The sequence below is a fragment of the Nansenia antarctica genome (genome assembly GCF_963989245.1).
Source record: "Nansenia antarctica genome assembly, chromosome: 18".
NCBI lineage: Eukaryota > Metazoa > Chordata > Actinopteri > Argentiniformes > Microstomatidae > Nansenia > Nansenia antarctica.
Genome location: NC_137691.1, coordinates 11,887,545 through 11,905,044, shown reverse-complemented (window position 1 = coordinate 11,905,044; position 17,500 = coordinate 11,887,545). Strand labels below are relative to the sequence as shown.

Sequence of the window (17,500 nt, the reverse complement as noted above, 5' to 3'; positions counted from 1 at the left end):
CGACCGAAGAACCCTTTTGGGTTCTCAAATGAACCTTCTTTCCCAGAGGGCAGACCCGGGCTAGTCACATGACTACTCACGTGCTGCAGGAAGAGGTGCAGCTCGGGGTGGCTGCGGGGGTTGACCGTGACCTCAAACAGAGGCATGAAGATGTTGTCCAGCAACTCCTGGAAGTTAGCCAGCTGCTTCTTGGTGTGGTACACATCGCTGCAGCCAGAGAAAGGGTTAGCTTGAAGTCAGTCACAAACAACACCAACAAAAAGTAGAGTGTACTGTCCTTTCAAACGTATCATATCATGTATTTTTTGGGGTTTTATAGGAAAGAACGTTTTTTTTTTTCTTCTTTTAAATGATGGACGTACTGTTTTAGCAACAGACTTACTACGCCCTAAACAGGATGGAGGAAAACTGAACTACTATCAATCTGTGTAAATGCTTAGATTTAAGAGGTGTGACTCACAAGAGGCGGGGCACTTGAATGAGCCAGCGCACGTTCTCAGAGTAGACGGCGTGTTTGACGGCCCACTGGGCCAGCTTGTCCCACTCGTCGCGGGAGCGGCCGTAGATGGACAGGCGCAGCTCCACGTTCTGGTACTTGCTCTCCTCCAGGTCGGCCATCACCTCCTGTCAAACAAACACCGTCGACATCACACACGTCAAGTGATGCATCTGCCTGGAGTCTCCAAAGTCAAAGACGTGTTGTTGCCTCCCACAAATGACATTCTTTATTGCTCCTGGGCTAACAGTTGGCTTCCGTTGTCCTACAGTCTCCTCTGACTCCTCCATTTCCATTCAGAACCCCACCTACCCCCAAACTGGTGATTTGTCAGGAGATGTTGTCTTGAGAAGACCCACCCGGTAAGATGTATTTATCGCTTCTCAAACTCTCTAAACCGTGATCAGCTTTCTCTAAACCGTGATCGGCTTTCTCTAAACCGTGATCAGCTTTCTCTAAACCGTGATCGGCTTTCTCTAAACCGTGATCAGTTTTCTCTAAACCATGATCAGCTTTCTCTAAACCGTGATCAGCTTTCTCTAAACCGTGATCAGCTTTCTATAAACTTGGATCAGCTTTCTCTAAACCGTGATCAGCTTTCTCTAAACCGTGATCAGCTTTCTCTAAACCGTGATCAGCTTTCTCTAAACCGTGATCAGCTTTCTCTAAACCGTGATCAGCTTTCTCTAAACCGTGATCAGCTTTCTCTAAACCGTGATCGGTTTTCTATAAACTTGGATCAGTTTTCTATAAACATTACTGGTATGAATGGCAATGGAGACACTACACTGTCTTGTCAATACGAGGGAACATTTCTGTGTAGTGTGTGAACTAACTAAGACAGGAAACACCTGTAGCGGTATGGCTAGTCGCTCACTTTGATGATGTGAGCGAAGTATTTCCCCTCGATGTGGTTGTCGGTCTTGATGAAGATCTCCCTCAGGATGGACTCTCCGATGGGGTTGTATTTGGCGTTGAACTTGTCGAAGCGATGGAACGTGTTACGGTCCTGAGAAGAAGGAGGTGAATGTTTATACGAACTCTCCTTTGACCTCAGTTCTACTAAAGCTGCCTCTCACTGCCTCTGCTCCTGGTGAATACCTCCTGTCTGTGTACTGTATATTGATGTTGTGTACGATTTATATATATCATGTTTTGTAATGTGTATCATGTGCCATGTCTTTCATGGTGGTGGTTTTATACAGGGTAGTGGTGGTGGTCTAGTGGATAGTGAGTTGGACTGGTGAGTTCAAATCCCACCTAGGAACACCTTCACTAGTGTGCCCTTGAAAAAGGCACTTTTTCCCCAAATTACTCCAGGGAGACAGTCCCTGTCATTTCTAAAGGTAATTCGCTTTGGATAAAAGTGTCTGCTAAATGGTTCAAATGTAATACAGCTGCCCCCTTCCCCTCTTTTACCCCTCCTCACCCTCCACGTACATTCTAGTCCCTCAGTGTACACTAAAGACGTGTTAGAAGTCAAATTCCTGCTGCTCCTCACCGCGTGCATGTCCAGCGTGTCCACGCTCAGGTCGAAGGCGGTCAGGTTCATGTTCTCAAACACCTCCATGAGCGTCTGGCCCTTCCCCTTCTCCACGTGCACGATCTCCCCGGGATACTTCTTCATGGACCGCTTGATGAAGCGCAGCAGGTGCTTCTGGTTCATACAGGAGGACGCGTGGATGTGAGTGTCCACCTGAGGGGGAGGGGGAGGGGGAGGGAGAAAGAGGATAAAACCTTCTAAAAAAGCATCTTCAGTGGTGGTGGTGGTGGTAGTCCAGTGGCCTGGGGTGGTCCAGTGGTCTAGTGCCGCGTTCTACGGTGCACATATTATGCCCATGTCGGTATTGGTTCGACTCCGACCCTGACATATATTAGGCAAATTAATCTCAATTCCACTACGAGAATTAAACATTTCTTAGGGGCTAGATATGCGTTCTGACATATATTTTCTTTTTTGTTACAAAAAAACACCATATTATCTCTCTCTCTCTCTGTGCTGTGTGCAATCTTTACTGAATCGTTTCTAATCTGCCCAAGAGAGGGGAGGGGGGGTAGAAAAGAGAGAGAGGGGGGGGGACAAGAGAAAGAGAAAAGACAGAGAGAGAGACAGAGAGGGAGATAGAAAGACACAGAGAGAGAGAGAGAGAGAGAGAGAGAGAGAGAGAGAGAGAGAGAGGTGAAATGAGGAGATAAAGACAGAGAGGAAAAGTAGAAAGAGAAAGAAAGAAAAAGAAAAAGAGAGACACACACACACACACACAGACACAAATGTTCAGCGGGCATTCAGGGCATTAACCCATGCCCTGCTGACATGCCCTCTTCTCCTTGCTTTCCTGTCTACCGTTCACTATCTCTATCCAATACAATGAGGAATATGAGTTGGGCCTGCCCCACTCAGAAAACAAATCAATAGTTCAATAGAGATTTTCCATGGAAAGTATGATTTTGTTTTTGTTCAACAAAAATATACATCCACTCATATACACCGTATATTATCCTCTATATGAGTGATAGAGCAAAGTGATAACACAGCAAAGACCTAGGTTCTGGGCCCTGGACAGTCTGGACGGATTGATGGCAGCTGCTGGACTGAAAAATCAGGTGTAGTGCTGATTTCTAGCCTGCAAACTGCGACACTTCAAATGAATGTGCAATAACACTATGTGCAATATGACAACCCTAGTCGTTTTATCTGTACAGTATAGTATAGTGGATAGTGTACATAGCCTTTATTTATGTAAACCAGCTCCTTCCCTTCTTGTGTTTTTTTTAGTTTTTTTTTCTTTCCTAGCACCAGGGGAGCCACCCCTCCTAAATTTCGTTGTTTGGTACCTGTACTATAGCAATGACAATAAAGACCATTCATTCATTCATTCATTCATTCATTCATTCATCATTCATAGAGACAAAGAGAGGACCCTGACTCGTCAAAAGATGGGGTAGAAACTACATGAATGAAGAGAAACAACTGGAACACAATACTTCCATACAGGTATATATTTTCAACATTGTGCGGTGACTCATTTTCAGCATTTTGCAGCCAGGTGTTGAACATACTGTAGGCCTCATTGCTGAGTGCTGAGTCCCAATGGCGTGAATGAATGATTTCCTGGTATGTTGATGGAGCATAGGTACTACTAAGTGGGATCCTTGGGACGTCCATATCCATAAACCCCAACCCTTACCGTAACATTACCCTTACCCGTTTGAAATCTCAACTTTAATGGGGTGACATCAGGAGTCAGGTCTCCCCAAGGATCCCACCTTTAAACAAGCTGTTTAACCAGTGACGTAGGGGGGTTCTGACCTTGCGGATGTTGTAAAAGTCGCGGTGGGGAACCTTCTTCTGCGCGGCCAGCTCCTTCATCTCGTTCAGCAGGATGTGCATCTGGAACTTGGAGCTCAGGTACTGCAGCCGGCGGTAGCAGAAAGACTTCCTGTAAACAAAACAGAGACAGATGGTCATATTAAAACTGTCAATGATTACCGCTGAGCCAACACAACAGGCTGACAATATAATAATATTATATGACCGTGTAATATATGACCATGTAATATAAGACCATGTAATATGACCATGTAATATATGATCATGTAATATAAGACAATGTAATATATGACCATGTAATATATGATCATGTAATATAAGACAATGTAATATATGACCATGTGATATGACCATGTAATATAAGACAATGAATGAATGAATGAATGGTCTTTATTTATTGTCATTGATATAGTACAGGTACCATACAACGAAATTTGGGAGGGGGGGCTCCCCTGGTGCTAGGAAACAAATACTAAAAACAAGAAGGGAAAAAGAGCTGGTTTACATAAATAAAGGCTATATACACTATCCACTATACTATACTATACAATGTAATATGTGACAATGTAATATATGTAATATATGACCATGTAATATGACCATGTAATATAAGACAATGTAATATATGACCATGTGATATATATGCCATTTAGATACTTTTATCCAAAGTGGTCACACTGGCCCCAGTAACACTCACACTGGCCCCAGTAACACTCAGACTGGTCCCAGTAACACTCACACTGGTTCCAGTAACACTCACACTGGGCCGTTGATGATGAGAGCCATCATGACGTTCATGTCTGCGATGTACTCCTTCAGGTCAGGGTAGGGCAGGTCCAACTCTGTACTCCTGATGGCGAGAGCATAGAGATGATCAGTGTCTCTCTCCCTCTCTCTCAGTGTCTCTCTCCCTCTCTCTCAGTGTCTCTCTCTCTCTCTCAGTGTCTCTCTCTCCTTCTCTCCCTCTCACCCCTTCTCTCCCTCTCACTCTCACTCTCACTCTCACTCTCACTCAAAAGCACACTAGTTCATCATCCAACAGACACTCCACAGCAGAAACAAACAAACATGAAAACACACACACACACACACACACACTCACTCACTCACTCACTCACTCACTCACTCACTCACTCACACACTCACTCACACACTCACAGACTGAAGTAGCCTTTCCTGACCGACATCCCATGACAGTCTGACTAGGTCAAAGGTCAAAACCTAAAAACCTTAACCAAACCCCCTAACCTGAACCCATCAAGTCTGCTGGTTAGTGGGATCCCCTTAGTTCTCCCCCCACACTCACTTGTCCATTTGAGTCTTCGTGTAAACATGCATGATCCCGTCCACCATCTTGCAGCTGTACCCCGTGTCGGCAGGCATAGTCTTGGGGTCCATGTTCTCATAGGGGTGTGTCGCTGAAACAGGGGGGTGGACAGGGGCGTCTGTGGGGAAAGAGAGGGGGAATTCTACCACGTTACACCAAATTCGCGCCACGTGTCATCATTTGTGTCTGGCATAATTGTAGTTTGGCATGGTGTGACGACCACTGTTTTATGCGCTGTCTAAAATCTGCTGTCTTGAGTCTATGAAAGTATGTCACTGTAAATGTCAAGTTACATGTTTGAGCTGTGGAAATTGATTTCCTCATTGGAGGACAGTCTAATCCAATCAAATCTAATGTCATACCTGCGTCGACAGGGGTCTCTGGGATCTCATCGTAGACCCGCAGGTCCAGGGGTTTCTCCCCCAGCTCCTGCAGGGAGCGGGCGGTGGTCTTACAGAAGTTCTGCATGGACAGGGCGATGTACTTCTCCCGGATGAACAGGGCCTTCACCACACACTTGGCCGCGTCCACCAGGTCTGGGTAGGGCACCTGGAACAGAGGTCAGAGGTCAAGCCTGTTACGACACCTTACCTTCGGGGGAACATCAAGGTAAGAGAGCCCAGTATTAAAGTAGGTTATGTGCTGCTGACTGACAAAGTACTGGGTAAAACTGTTCTTACTGGATAATCGCATATTCATTACACTCACTGTTTCTTTTAGACTCACTGACACAGCCATGACGTTGTGTCTTTAAGTACCAGGTAGTACCAGGTAGTTACAAATGTTCAGGTACAGCCACTAGCATAAAGTATATATAAAGTACGCAGGGGTAAACACTACCTGAAACATGGCTGTTATATAAATGCAGGTTACCTGCCAAGTTGTAATAATACATCGGGCACTTACTGACTTACAACTTTGAAATCCCACTCACATCCCTCACATGCTACTTCAGTGTTTCGTCAGTGTTTAATTTATGGTTTGTTTGTTTAGTCTAGAGGCCCTCCTTACCCCACACTTCTCCTCCCCCGATATAGACACCCGCTGGTACTCTCTCTCTATGGGCAGAGCTCTCTCCCTGAAGCCAAACTCGTCCACCGTGTCCAAACTCCGCTCCTTCATATACCTACAGAGAGAAAGGGAGGAAAAGGGGCAGATAAAAGAAAGGATAGGACAAGGTTTGTTTAGTTCGTTTGACCATTCTTTTAAGCAAGTAAGCACACATGTTACAGTAGAAACACCTACATGTACATGAGGGAAATCATCGAGGATATTATACAATAAAGTGCAGGACTTGTTTCCATTGGAAGGGAGAGGGGAACATGGGGGGGAAGGGGGTTTGGTGAAAAGGGGGGGGGGGTTCTCTAAGATGCATTGTATTGCATTATGGCCTAAAGAGAATTGGTCAGTCCTGTATTTTTGTTATGTTTGTACATAGACAAAATTAAAAGAAAAAACTAAATTGTGCAGGTAAGGTTAAGAAAGGTGGTAAGGCTTGTCGAGAAGTCTCCCCTAAAAAGTATTACAAATTAAAATTGAATTAATAATCAAATTAAACAAATGGCTAGTCTAAAATGTTGGCTAGTCTAACATGTAGGGATGCACCGAAATGAAAATTCTTGGCCGAAGCCGAAACCGAACTTAAGGAAACACTTGGCTGAATATCGAATACCGAGTACGTGCTGGCAGTTTTTCATTTATTTTGCAAATTTTTGTACAATTGCATAAATTAAATACATTGCATAAATTAAATACTTTTTATTCATGCTTGAATACTTATTCATGTGAAATGTAAAATTATAATTATCAAAATTACGTGTTTGAAATATGTATATACTTTATGTTACGTCATATTTCCTAATTTCATGAAACATGTAAAATACTGTGATCCCATCAGTTTCCAGTGATCGATTAGCTCGCGCTGCTATTTTGAAGTCGCGAAAACGAAAACAGAAGTCTCATTGTCGTTCAGAGAACAGATGCCAAACTGCTGACATGTTTGCTGTAATTATATGACTTGGCAGTAGGCACTAGTAGGCAGTCATCACTCAATGTTCATCTCATTCACAGAGAAGAATTGAGGCTGTTTTGAGAGCAAAGGTTATAGTGTTCCTAATAAAGGGAGGCCCTACCCAGTATTAGTATAGTGTTCCTAATAAAGGGAGGTCCTACCCAGTATTAGTACAGTGTTCCTAATAAAGGGAGGCCCTACCCAGTATTAGTATATAGTGTTCCTAATAAAGGAAGGCCCTACCCAGTATTAGTATAGTGTTCCTAATAAAGGGAGGTCTTACCCAGTATTAGTATAGTGTTCCTAATAAAGGGAGGTCCTACCCAGTATTAGTATAGTGTTCCTAATAAAGGGAGGCCCTACCCAGTATTAGTATAGTGTTTCTAATAAAGGGAGGTCCTACCCAGTATTAGTATAGTGTTCTTAATAAAGGGAGGTCCTACCCAGTATTAGTATATAGTGTTCCTAATAAAGGGAGGCCCTACCCAGTATTAGTATAGTGTTCCTAATAAAGGAAGGCCCTACCCAGTATTAGTATAGTGTTCCTAATAAAGGGAGGCCCTACCCAGTATTAGTATAGTGTTCCTAATAAAGGGAGATCCTACCCAGTATTAGTATAGTGTTCCTAATAAAGGGAAGCCCCTACCCAGTATTAGTATAGTGTTCCTAATAAAGGGAGGCCCTACCCAGTATTTGTATAGTGTTCCTAATAAAGGGAGGCCCTACCCAGTATTAGTATAGTGTTCCTAATAAAGGGAAGTCCTACCCAGTATTAGTATAGTGTTCCTAATAAAGGAAGGCCCTACCCAGTATTAGTATAGTGTTCATAATAAAGGGCTCTGTGAGTGAATATCATAGTAAAGTACATATTTACAACAGTCTCCCTAGGTAGAAGATGACGTATTTTACTGATTACGGTACACTAATATTGCTATCAATTTCGTTGTGTGACTTTTCCAGTTAATTTTCGAAATTTGGTGAAAGGGACACAGGTCAGAATATCATTTGACATACAAATGTCCTCATCAAAACGTACTCATCAACACGTACACTGGGCTGCTTTTTGGAGCAAGACATCTGGAGCTCTTTTTAGTATTGAGTGAGTGTTCATTTCCTGAACATATTGACATTAAAATGCTTTTTTGAGTTCAGAGTGCTTCAGCCCCTCCCCATTAAGGAGTATACATGTAAGATGTATGATGACATTTTGTATAAATCCAAGAGAGTTCACTTTCAGTGTTACGTTAGATGTGCAGCTCAGTTGTAGCATAACTGAGAATAAACAACTACTTTAGCTAATGGAAACCCTGGCATGCCATTTGAGTTTTGACAAAGGGCAAACCATCAACAGCATTTGCTGATGTCATGGAAACCATGGCGATCAGTATCTTGGAGATAAGAGGAAATTAAGCCAGTGAAAGGTTGCAGCTGAGTCAGTCCCTCTCTGGTGACCTTTTTAACAGCCTGGCACCTCAAAAGCCTTTTATAAACATTGTGTACGAATTAAAAAAAGGCGTACGCCTCTATTAAGCAAACTTTGGGGATTTATAAAAAACAAACTTGGCGGGAGACACTCTGACCCATGCTCCTCCACAGACACTCTGACCCATGCTGGCAGAAGGATGAAACTCAAGAAACACTTTGAAATTGATACAATTGTATAAAATAAATCGAAATATTACCTCTCACATATTATATATGAAGAGTTCCCTGGACTGCATACAAGAAACATGATTTAGGATAATAAATACAAAATATAATTGGACCTGTAATTACTAATTATTAAACAATACTTGCATGTTTCTTATTTAAAATGTATTTTAATAAATACTAAGGTAAGACAAATTACGTTTAAAGTGATGCCGTTTTCGATGCCGCAGTCGGGCAGATGCGAGTGCAGTTTCATATATTGTTAGCACATTGCGCAGAACTGTTTGCGCAGAATTTCACTGGATGAAATAAAAATGTTTTGCCTTTCTGTCGGGATTTGCCTTCATTGTCGTCATGCAGTCAGCATGAATTAATATTAATTAACCCTATAACGCCTGAACCATGAAATACTTGGAGGAAAATTTACATTTTTGGAATTCTGTCAATTTGGACTATATTGAACGTTTATAAACATAAATGTATTATTTATTTTAAAAAATCTGAATTTTCATGAATGGGTTTAGATAGGACCTAGACGCGATTTTTACTATAAAATACATCATGAAATATAAAGTCATTATGATCTTTGCTTCAAACAACTAGATACTCATGTTGGATATCAGTAAGAAATGTGATATTCTAACCTTAACCGTTGCTAAAATAGCAAAGGGATTGGGGACAGACAACGTTCTGGGCTTGTTTAGCATTTTCACATTCACGCTGATCCTCATCAGCATGTTGTATGCAATTAGATGGCAGAATGGGTATTTTATCTGCTATCCGGTGGATTTTCGCAGTACTGCGTTCAACTTTTCACCCATTTTGAGGTCTGACAAAAAAAAAAGCCCTGAAAACGTATCATATATAATACGTGTGGCGTTATAGGGTTACGGGCGTTTCACAGAACATTTATAAGCAACTATGAGCGGTAAAAGGGTGGGACAAGATGCTCATTTATGTGCGCAAAATTTAGAGTTGTGATTTATAAAGGGAAACCGGCGTGGGGCGTGCGTACATCAGAATATGATATGAGACAGAGAGAGAGAGAGAGAGAGAGAGAGAGAGAGAGAGAGAGAGAGAGAGAGAGAGAGAGAGAGAGAGAGAGAGAGAGATGGACAGACAACATAGGAAAGCAGTTCCTATGCAACTCACTCCAGGTCGGCTTCACTGTCGATTTTCATGAAGTCTTGCTTGGCGCGGAGCAGGATCTCTGGCTCAAGCCTGGGGCGGGCAGCGCAGGGCAGCGTGGCGGGGCGGGGCGGGGGCGAAGCACAGAGGACAGACAGATGCCACACACACACACACACACACACGCGCACACACACACACACACACACACACACACACACACACACACACACACACACACACACACACACACACACAGGATCGTGGTGTGAAGGTGATCAAGGGAGGTGAAACAAACAGAAGACCACGTTAGCAGTGCTCCACCTTGATTGGTCACATGACTATGCAGTGGGTGCGGCATTGATCTCTCACAGTGTCAAGATAGCCCCACACACACACACACCACTTACACACACACACACACACACACACTCACACACGCGCGCACACACACACACACACACACACACACACACAGACACACACACAAACTCACACACCCACCCACACCCACAGATTGGCTTAGTGGACCAGGCCATCACCCCCCCAGCAGTAGCGTCTCCTTCCCCCCCAGGCTGATCACCAAGATGTGAGGCTGACTGGCCAATCAGCTGTTTGCATGAGTTAGTTAGCGTGCAACTGACATGATAGAAGCTGCTGAGCACGCAGGAGTGTGTGTGACTGAGTGTGACTGAGTGTGTGTGTGTGCGTGTGTGTGTGTGTGTGTGTGTGTGTGTGTGTGTGTGTGTGTGTCTGTATGGGGAGTGAGTATGACTGAGTGTGTGTGTGTGTGCGTGTGTGTGTCTTACTTGATGTCCTGGCTGATCTGCCTCTCCAGGCGGTGTCTCCTCTCCTCCAGCTGTTCTATAGGACTGTCCTCAGGGAACTCATACGGGGCGCTGCGCATCTCACTCTCTGTCAGGCTCCGCGTGAACAGCTCCTGACACACACACACACACATTAATGTACAGTAGAAATGGAGTAAGCGCCTTATTCCAAAGCGCTTTACAATGGCCTCTCATTCACCCATTCACACACACACAGTCACATTAACATACAGTAGAAATGGAGTAAGCGCCTTATTCCAAAGCCTTTACAATGGCCTCTCATTCACCCATTCACACACACACATTCAGCCAGGATTCTAACCTCCGACCATCATTAGACACCGGCTCTACCTCCTGCGCCACAGCCGCCCAGTAGAAGACACATACACACACCTCCCCCATACACACTCATACATCAACGACACAGTCCATCCCCTATCCCTAGCATTTCTGCTGCACAGTCAGCTTTGCACGTACATACACACACATACACACACACACACACACACACACACACACACTCGTGAGTCCACCCTGTACCAACCTGTGCGTGTGTGTATATGTGTGTGCAGGTGCGTGTGTGTGTGTGTGTGTGCGTGCGTGAGTGTGTGTGTGTGTGTCCTCACCTCGGCGATCTCCTTGTACTTGCCGTCCATGCTGGTGCGCAGGTCGATGGGGAAGTGTTTGAGAGAGCTGGGCGTCCCGGGGAGGGAGCGCTGGGGCTTGACAGGCCTGGGCCCAGTGGCACCACGCAGATCTACAACAGGAGGATAAAAGGGAAGGGGGGTGGGGAGAGAGAGAGAGGAGGTTAATAATGACCTGGAGTCTGTCTCTATCTGACCTGGAGTCTCTCTATCTGACCTGGAGTCTGTATCTATCTAAGTGTGAGGTGATTCCAGACGGCAGACTTGGTTTGTTATTGTTGCACTCGCATGTCATCTCAGCTGCATCTCTACTTCAAATACAGACACACACACACACATGCACACACGCACACGCACACGCACACACACACACACACACACACACACACACACACACACACACACACACACCGAGGGCCATTCAGCAGTGGAGTGGGAATAAATTTGGTCGGACGCCAGCCATCCGTTGCCATGGAGACCTGACCTGGTGTTTGAGGCAGGGGGGGGGTAGGGGGGAGACTCCCCACAGGGGGGGAGGGGGAGGAGGAGGAGGAGGAGAAGGGGGAGGACGAGGAGAAGGGGGAGGACGAGGAGGAGGAGGGGGGGAGGAGGAGGAGAAAGATGGGGAGGAGGAGGAGGGGGAGAAGTGTGTGTGTTAGAGGTCATTTGGGTGTGAGGGAGAGAGAGAGGGATGAGGGAGGGTGGGAGAGAGAGAGAAAACAAGTGTGTGTGTGTGTGTGTGTTTGTGTGTCCGTGTCCACAGAGACTGCTGCTGCCATGGCAGCCTGTTAAAGCTTGATGGGGGACTCCTTGTTTACTGTTTCTACAGAGCCACATCAAGCAGACCTCTGGGATCCACCGCCGGCACACAGAGACCAGGCAGGGCTCCGTTACGCCACCTCCATTAAGCTATAGACCTGCTGGACACCACCAACACCCCCCCCCCCACAGTCATATGCACCCTGTGTCACACAGGACTCATTCACCAGGGCTCCAGCGTGAGTTCTACAGCACACTGCGCCCCATTCAGCAGAGCTAAACACCACCAATTTAAAAAAGAAAAAAAAAAGAAAGAAAGAAGGAAATATTTCATTGACGAAAAAAGATCTCCATCTTCCCAGAGTTCCCAGGGTTACTGTTGTTCATCCTTCTTAACACTAGAACAGCCATGCCTTTTTTTTACCAACTATAAGAGCCGCCTCAGGGGTCAAATGACTGTAGTCTTTAGAATGGGAAGCTGCTACTTACACACAAAGACCACTAGTTGGCCGCCTTGTAAATTAGCCTGCCTCCTACACAGAAAAACGTCAAAATAGCTTTATACTAGCTTATCCTGATGTGATTTGGATGGATACTGGGTGGTAGAACGCACATATCTAAGAAAAGTCATGAAAGGAGGGTCCTGAAATTTGATCGAGTGCAAAGATATACATTTTAACTCAGGCTAGTGTTAACCCACGCTACTGTTAACCCAGGCTAGTGTTAACCCAGGCTAGTCTTAACCCAGGCTACTGTTAAGAGATGGTGGGATGCTGGAGTTGGAACCAGAGTGGGGGACGCCCCTCCTGTCACACACAGGTGTGTGTGTGTGTGTGTGTCTGTGAGTGTGTGTGTGTGTGTGTGTATGTGTGTGTGAGTGTGTGTGTGTGAGTGTGTTTGTGTGTGTGTTTGTGTGTGTGTGTGTGCAAGGAGCACAGCATTTGAGGAGTGAAATGAAAACGAAATGCAGCGACTCGTAGCCTTCATAGGGCGGTCTTCATTCTATTTGATGAAGGCTACCAGGCTAAAACGCATCAACCTCCTCCTCCTCCTCCTCCTTTTAGAAGGACAACCCGAGGTCCACTGCCACACCGCTGACAAGTTGTACTACAGCATCCTAGAACAGCTCTACGCTAAGGAGACCAGTTGTCTCAAACTCACAACAACAACAAAAAACATACAGGATCTCGATACACGAATCACAAGTCAGTCGCACTTTTAAGATCCGGTCATTCAGGCCGACATTATAGAGCTCAGCTATCCAACAGGCTGTGAGCCAAAGGGAAGACGAAGAAAAAACCTTGAGAGAAGGATCCTGAATTCCAACATGACAGCCTTTTCATTACTGAGAAGAACCCTCAACTGTTTGCTGTAATGAACCACCCCCCCCCCCGGGAGCCAGGAATAGGCCTTCCTCCTCCTCTCCTCCCCTCCTCTCATTCATAATACATGGAGGCGCCGCCTCCTCCTCCTCCTCCTCCTCCTCCTCCATCTCACGCTGCACTGCAGACCCCAGGAAGCTGCCGTACGGAGGTAATAACGCTCACTAGCCTGTCATGTCAGGGGCTGTTTGAAGGGGCTTTTAATGAGCAGTAGAAGCTAGTAGGGCTACGCCGAGGGTTTAGGTTCGACCTCGACAGGCAATCAGTGTAAGTAGGCATAATGGGGCCGTCTGCTAAATGAACAGCCGGGTTAAACCGGCTGAGATACCCTGGGCTTACTGATGAGCAGATAACAGAGATGTTTTTTTGTTGTTGTGTGTGTACACACTCACACTCACACTCACACACCTGTATGTGACAGGAGGGGCACCATCTCTTAACAGTAGCCTGGGTTAAGACTAGCCTGGGTTAAGACTAGCCTGGGTTAAGAGTATCCTGGGTGTGTGTGTGTGTGTGTGTGGCACATAGGCTATTCAGGGAACACAGGCCAGGCCTAACCACGTCACTGACATCTTCATTCACTTCACACACTGAGTCAATTAAACAGACTCAGAGTAAGGACAGTACACGCTAGGCCCTAGGTTACCGGGAGATTGCATTGTGGGGGCTAGGCTACATCATAAATCAGTTGTGTAATATAAAATTATAGCTGCACACACTGAAGGTAGACTAAATGGCCTGAGTAATGGCTTGGTACGGTCTGTGACTTGGGCTACGGGATGAGGCTGTGCTCACCCTCGCATGTAATTGTTGCTGTTACACAAAACCTCTGTCTTGGGTATCACAATTAGACTGTGCCATCTGCTGCGTGCATGCATAGGACACACACAGACAGACAGGACAGACCGACACAGACAGACAGGACAGACCGACACAGACACACAGACGCACACGCACACTCACACGCACACTCACACACACACACACACACACACACACACACACACACACACACACACACACACACACAGCCTAGACACAGAGTATAACCAGTACTCCTAACACTGTGTGTATGCCTGGGGTAACATGAAGACGAGGCTGCTCCACAAACCTACCAGGGTAATTCAGTGTTAGCAGACACAGAGTCTCTGGGGACTAGCCTGATGTAGGATGTAGACCAGGCGGCTAGCCTACATGTAGGATGTAGACCAGGCGGCTAGCCTACATGCTACAGGACACAGCAGTCAGGAGCAGAACAGACAAAAGTGAAAGAACACAGGACTTGTGAGTGACACCCCAGGGTGTGTGTGTGTGAGTGTGTGTGTGTGTGTGTGTGTGTGTGTGTGTGTGTGTGTGTGTGCTGAAGCCCAGGGTGTGTGTGTGTGTGTGTGTATGTGTGCTGAACCCCTGCGGTGTGGGTGTGTGTGTGTTGGTGTGTGTGCTGAACTCCTGGGGTGTGTGTGTGTGTGCTGAGAGTACATCGCTGTCCCAACCAAACAGAACCACCGTGGGGAAACAAGGTCACACAGGGGCAGGATCCTCCAGATCAGAGACACTGCTGCTACTACAGTGCACAGCTTACACTATAAACTAAAAGGTTAGAAAATAAACCTCCTTATGTCCACCTGCCCCTGTAGCTAAATCAAGGCTAATTCACGATGAATCCATTCATTCACAGAGCGTGATGAAGGCTTCTGAGGTCCAAGACAGCCCACTACTCGCTGGAGGGCGCTGGAGGCGGGTAACCAATGGTTACAGTCAGACGAGAAGAATAAATCAATGACTGTCCACAACCGTTTATTTGTGAATGAAGATGAAAATGTATCACTCACACGCTCTCGCCTCTCTCTCTCTCTCTCTCTCTCTCTCTCTCTCTCTCTCTCTCTCTCTCTCTCTCGCTCTCGCTCTCGCTCTCGCTCTCGCTCTCGCTCTCGCTCTCTCTCTCTCTCTCTCTCTCTCTCTCTCTCTCTCTCTCTCTCTCTCTCTCTCTCTCTCTCTCTCTCTCTCTCTCTCTCTCTCTCTCTCTCCCTCTCTCTCTCTTACAAGGTACAGAAGCGTCCCTTGTGTGTTATTTTGTGTGCTAATCCAGTTTCTCTGTGGATGTTATTTGGCAAATGCCTCCAGGTTGGCTGTGCAACCTGGCCTGTGGTGCCATTCAGCAAGACGCTGTTTTGTGTGAATGTTCTCTGAATGTGTGAATGTTGTGTGAATGTGTGTATGTGTGTGTGTGTGTGTATGTGTGTGCGGTGAGTGAGTGTGTGTTTGTGGCGTGTGTGTGTGTGTGTGTGTGTGTGTGTGTGATCCCCTAGCAGCTCTTAGCCTCCCACTACTGTTACAGTGTAGAGCTGCTCAGCACACAGCAGCAATGACTCTCATCATCATCATCATCATCATCATCATCATCATCACCATCACCTCCCTAACCCCCTGAGTGTGCTCCTCCCTCCACTGGGCTGGGAGGAGAGAGAGAGAGAGAGAGAGAGAGAGAGAGAGAGAGAGAGAGAGAGAGAGAGAGAGAGAGAGAGAGAGAGAGAGAGAGAGAGAGAGAGAGAGAGAGAGAGAGATAGAGAGAGAGAGAGAGAGAGAGAGAGAGAGAGAGAGAGAGAGAGAGAGAGAGAGGGAGAGAGAGGCCACACAGATGGATAGGACGATACCCATTCATTATAAAAATTCAAAAGAGAGCATTTACATTTTACAACCACCTAAAAGAAAGTGACACTGACAAGCTCCACAACAAAGCCCTTACCCACAGTCAGCCAGCTGGTTCTGGGACTCTCACAGAAAGAAGAAAACAAAAAGAAAATTACCTGACACATTGGCAAGAATCAACCAAAAACCAGAGCAAATTGGAATGCTATTTGGCCCTAAACAGAGAATACAGAGTGGCAGAATACCTGAGTACTATGACAGACCCAAAACGAAGGAAATCCTTCACTATATACAGACTCCGTGAGAACAGCCTCGCCATCGAGAGAGGCCGTCACAGGCAGACCTGGCTCCCAAGAAATGACAGACTGTGCACCCACTGCACACAAAACAAGGTGGAAACAGAGCTGCACTTTTTAACCACCTGACAGCTGTACAAAGAAATCAAAGACACATACTTCCCACTGATCACAAACACACAAAAATCAAAAATACTTTAAACTTATGTTTCCCATGCCAATATAAAGCCATTTAAATCGAAATGTAATTGAGAGGCAGAGAGAGAGAGAGAGACAGATCCTATTCAGCAGAGGACAGGAGCAGTGACACTCCATGTGACACTATCCAAGCAGACCAGCTCATATATATATATATATTTTAAATAATAATAAAAAAGTCAAGATCCTTCTACTTGTTTATAAAGCTCTCACTGGCACAAGCACCCAGAATATCTGAAAGACCATTTTGCTAGCATATCAGCCCAATAGAGCTCTCAGGTCTTCTGACGCTGGTTTTCTCTGTGTACCACATGTACAAAAGAAGAGATTTGATGATGCTGCATTCTCTCGCCCCCCTCTCCCTCCCCCCCCGCTGCAGGCCTGTCCCTGTGTCTCTGTGTCTCCATCTCAGCAGATGTCCTCCTGTACGAGTCCGCTGTGGCAGAGAGGTCACAGAGAGGTAACCCAGATACACCGACCCAAGGGCTATGACAGCCACAGTGGACAGTGTGGAAAGGTGTGTGTGTGTGTGTGTGTGTCTGTATGAGGAGGATGTGTGTGTGTTATCCTGAAAGTAATGCACCTATCCAGTGTGTGTGTGTGTTGTGTGTGTGTGAGTGTGTATGAGGAGGATGTGTGTGTGTTTTGTTTTCCATTTAAGTAATGCACCTATCCAGTGTGTGTGTGTGTGTGTGTGTGTGTGTGTGGTGTGTGTGTGTGTGTGTGCATAGCAGGAATGTGTATGGGATGTTCTCAACATCCGTGTGAAAGAGGCTGCTGCTGTTTCACAGTTTGGAAATTG

The 17,500-nt window shown here is 45.8% G+C and overlaps 1 protein-coding gene across 2 annotated transcripts in view; it reads right to left on the bottom strand.

Annotated features, from left to right (window-relative positions):
• The window catches only part of LOC308173262 (AMP deaminase 2-like), a 46,305-nt gene that overhangs the window by 6,147 nt on the left and 22,658 nt on the right, over nucleotides 1-17,500 (bottom strand). For both annotated transcript variants that reach the window (XM_080548263.1, XM_080548264.1), the window contains exons 2-13: nucleotides 11,397-11,527; nucleotides 10,753-10,883; nucleotides 9,968-10,036; nucleotides 6,166-6,280; nucleotides 5,517-5,703; nucleotides 5,134-5,272; nucleotides 4,588-4,677; nucleotides 3,807-3,936; nucleotides 1,998-2,192; nucleotides 1,374-1,505; nucleotides 461-624; nucleotides 81-207 (exon numbers count right to left, since the gene is read on the bottom strand). In XM_080548263.1, coding sequence (XP_080404389.1) covers nucleotides 81-207; nucleotides 461-624; nucleotides 1,374-1,505; nucleotides 1,998-2,192; nucleotides 3,807-3,936; nucleotides 4,588-4,677; nucleotides 5,134-5,272; nucleotides 5,517-5,703; nucleotides 6,166-6,280; nucleotides 9,968-10,036; nucleotides 10,753-10,883; nucleotides 11,397-11,527 — 1,610 coding nt within the window. The remainder of the gene's footprint in view (nucleotides 1-80; nucleotides 208-460; nucleotides 625-1,373; nucleotides 1,506-1,997; nucleotides 2,193-3,806; nucleotides 3,937-4,587; nucleotides 4,678-5,133; nucleotides 5,273-5,516; nucleotides 5,704-6,165; nucleotides 6,281-9,967; nucleotides 10,037-10,752; nucleotides 10,884-11,396; nucleotides 11,528-17,500) is intronic.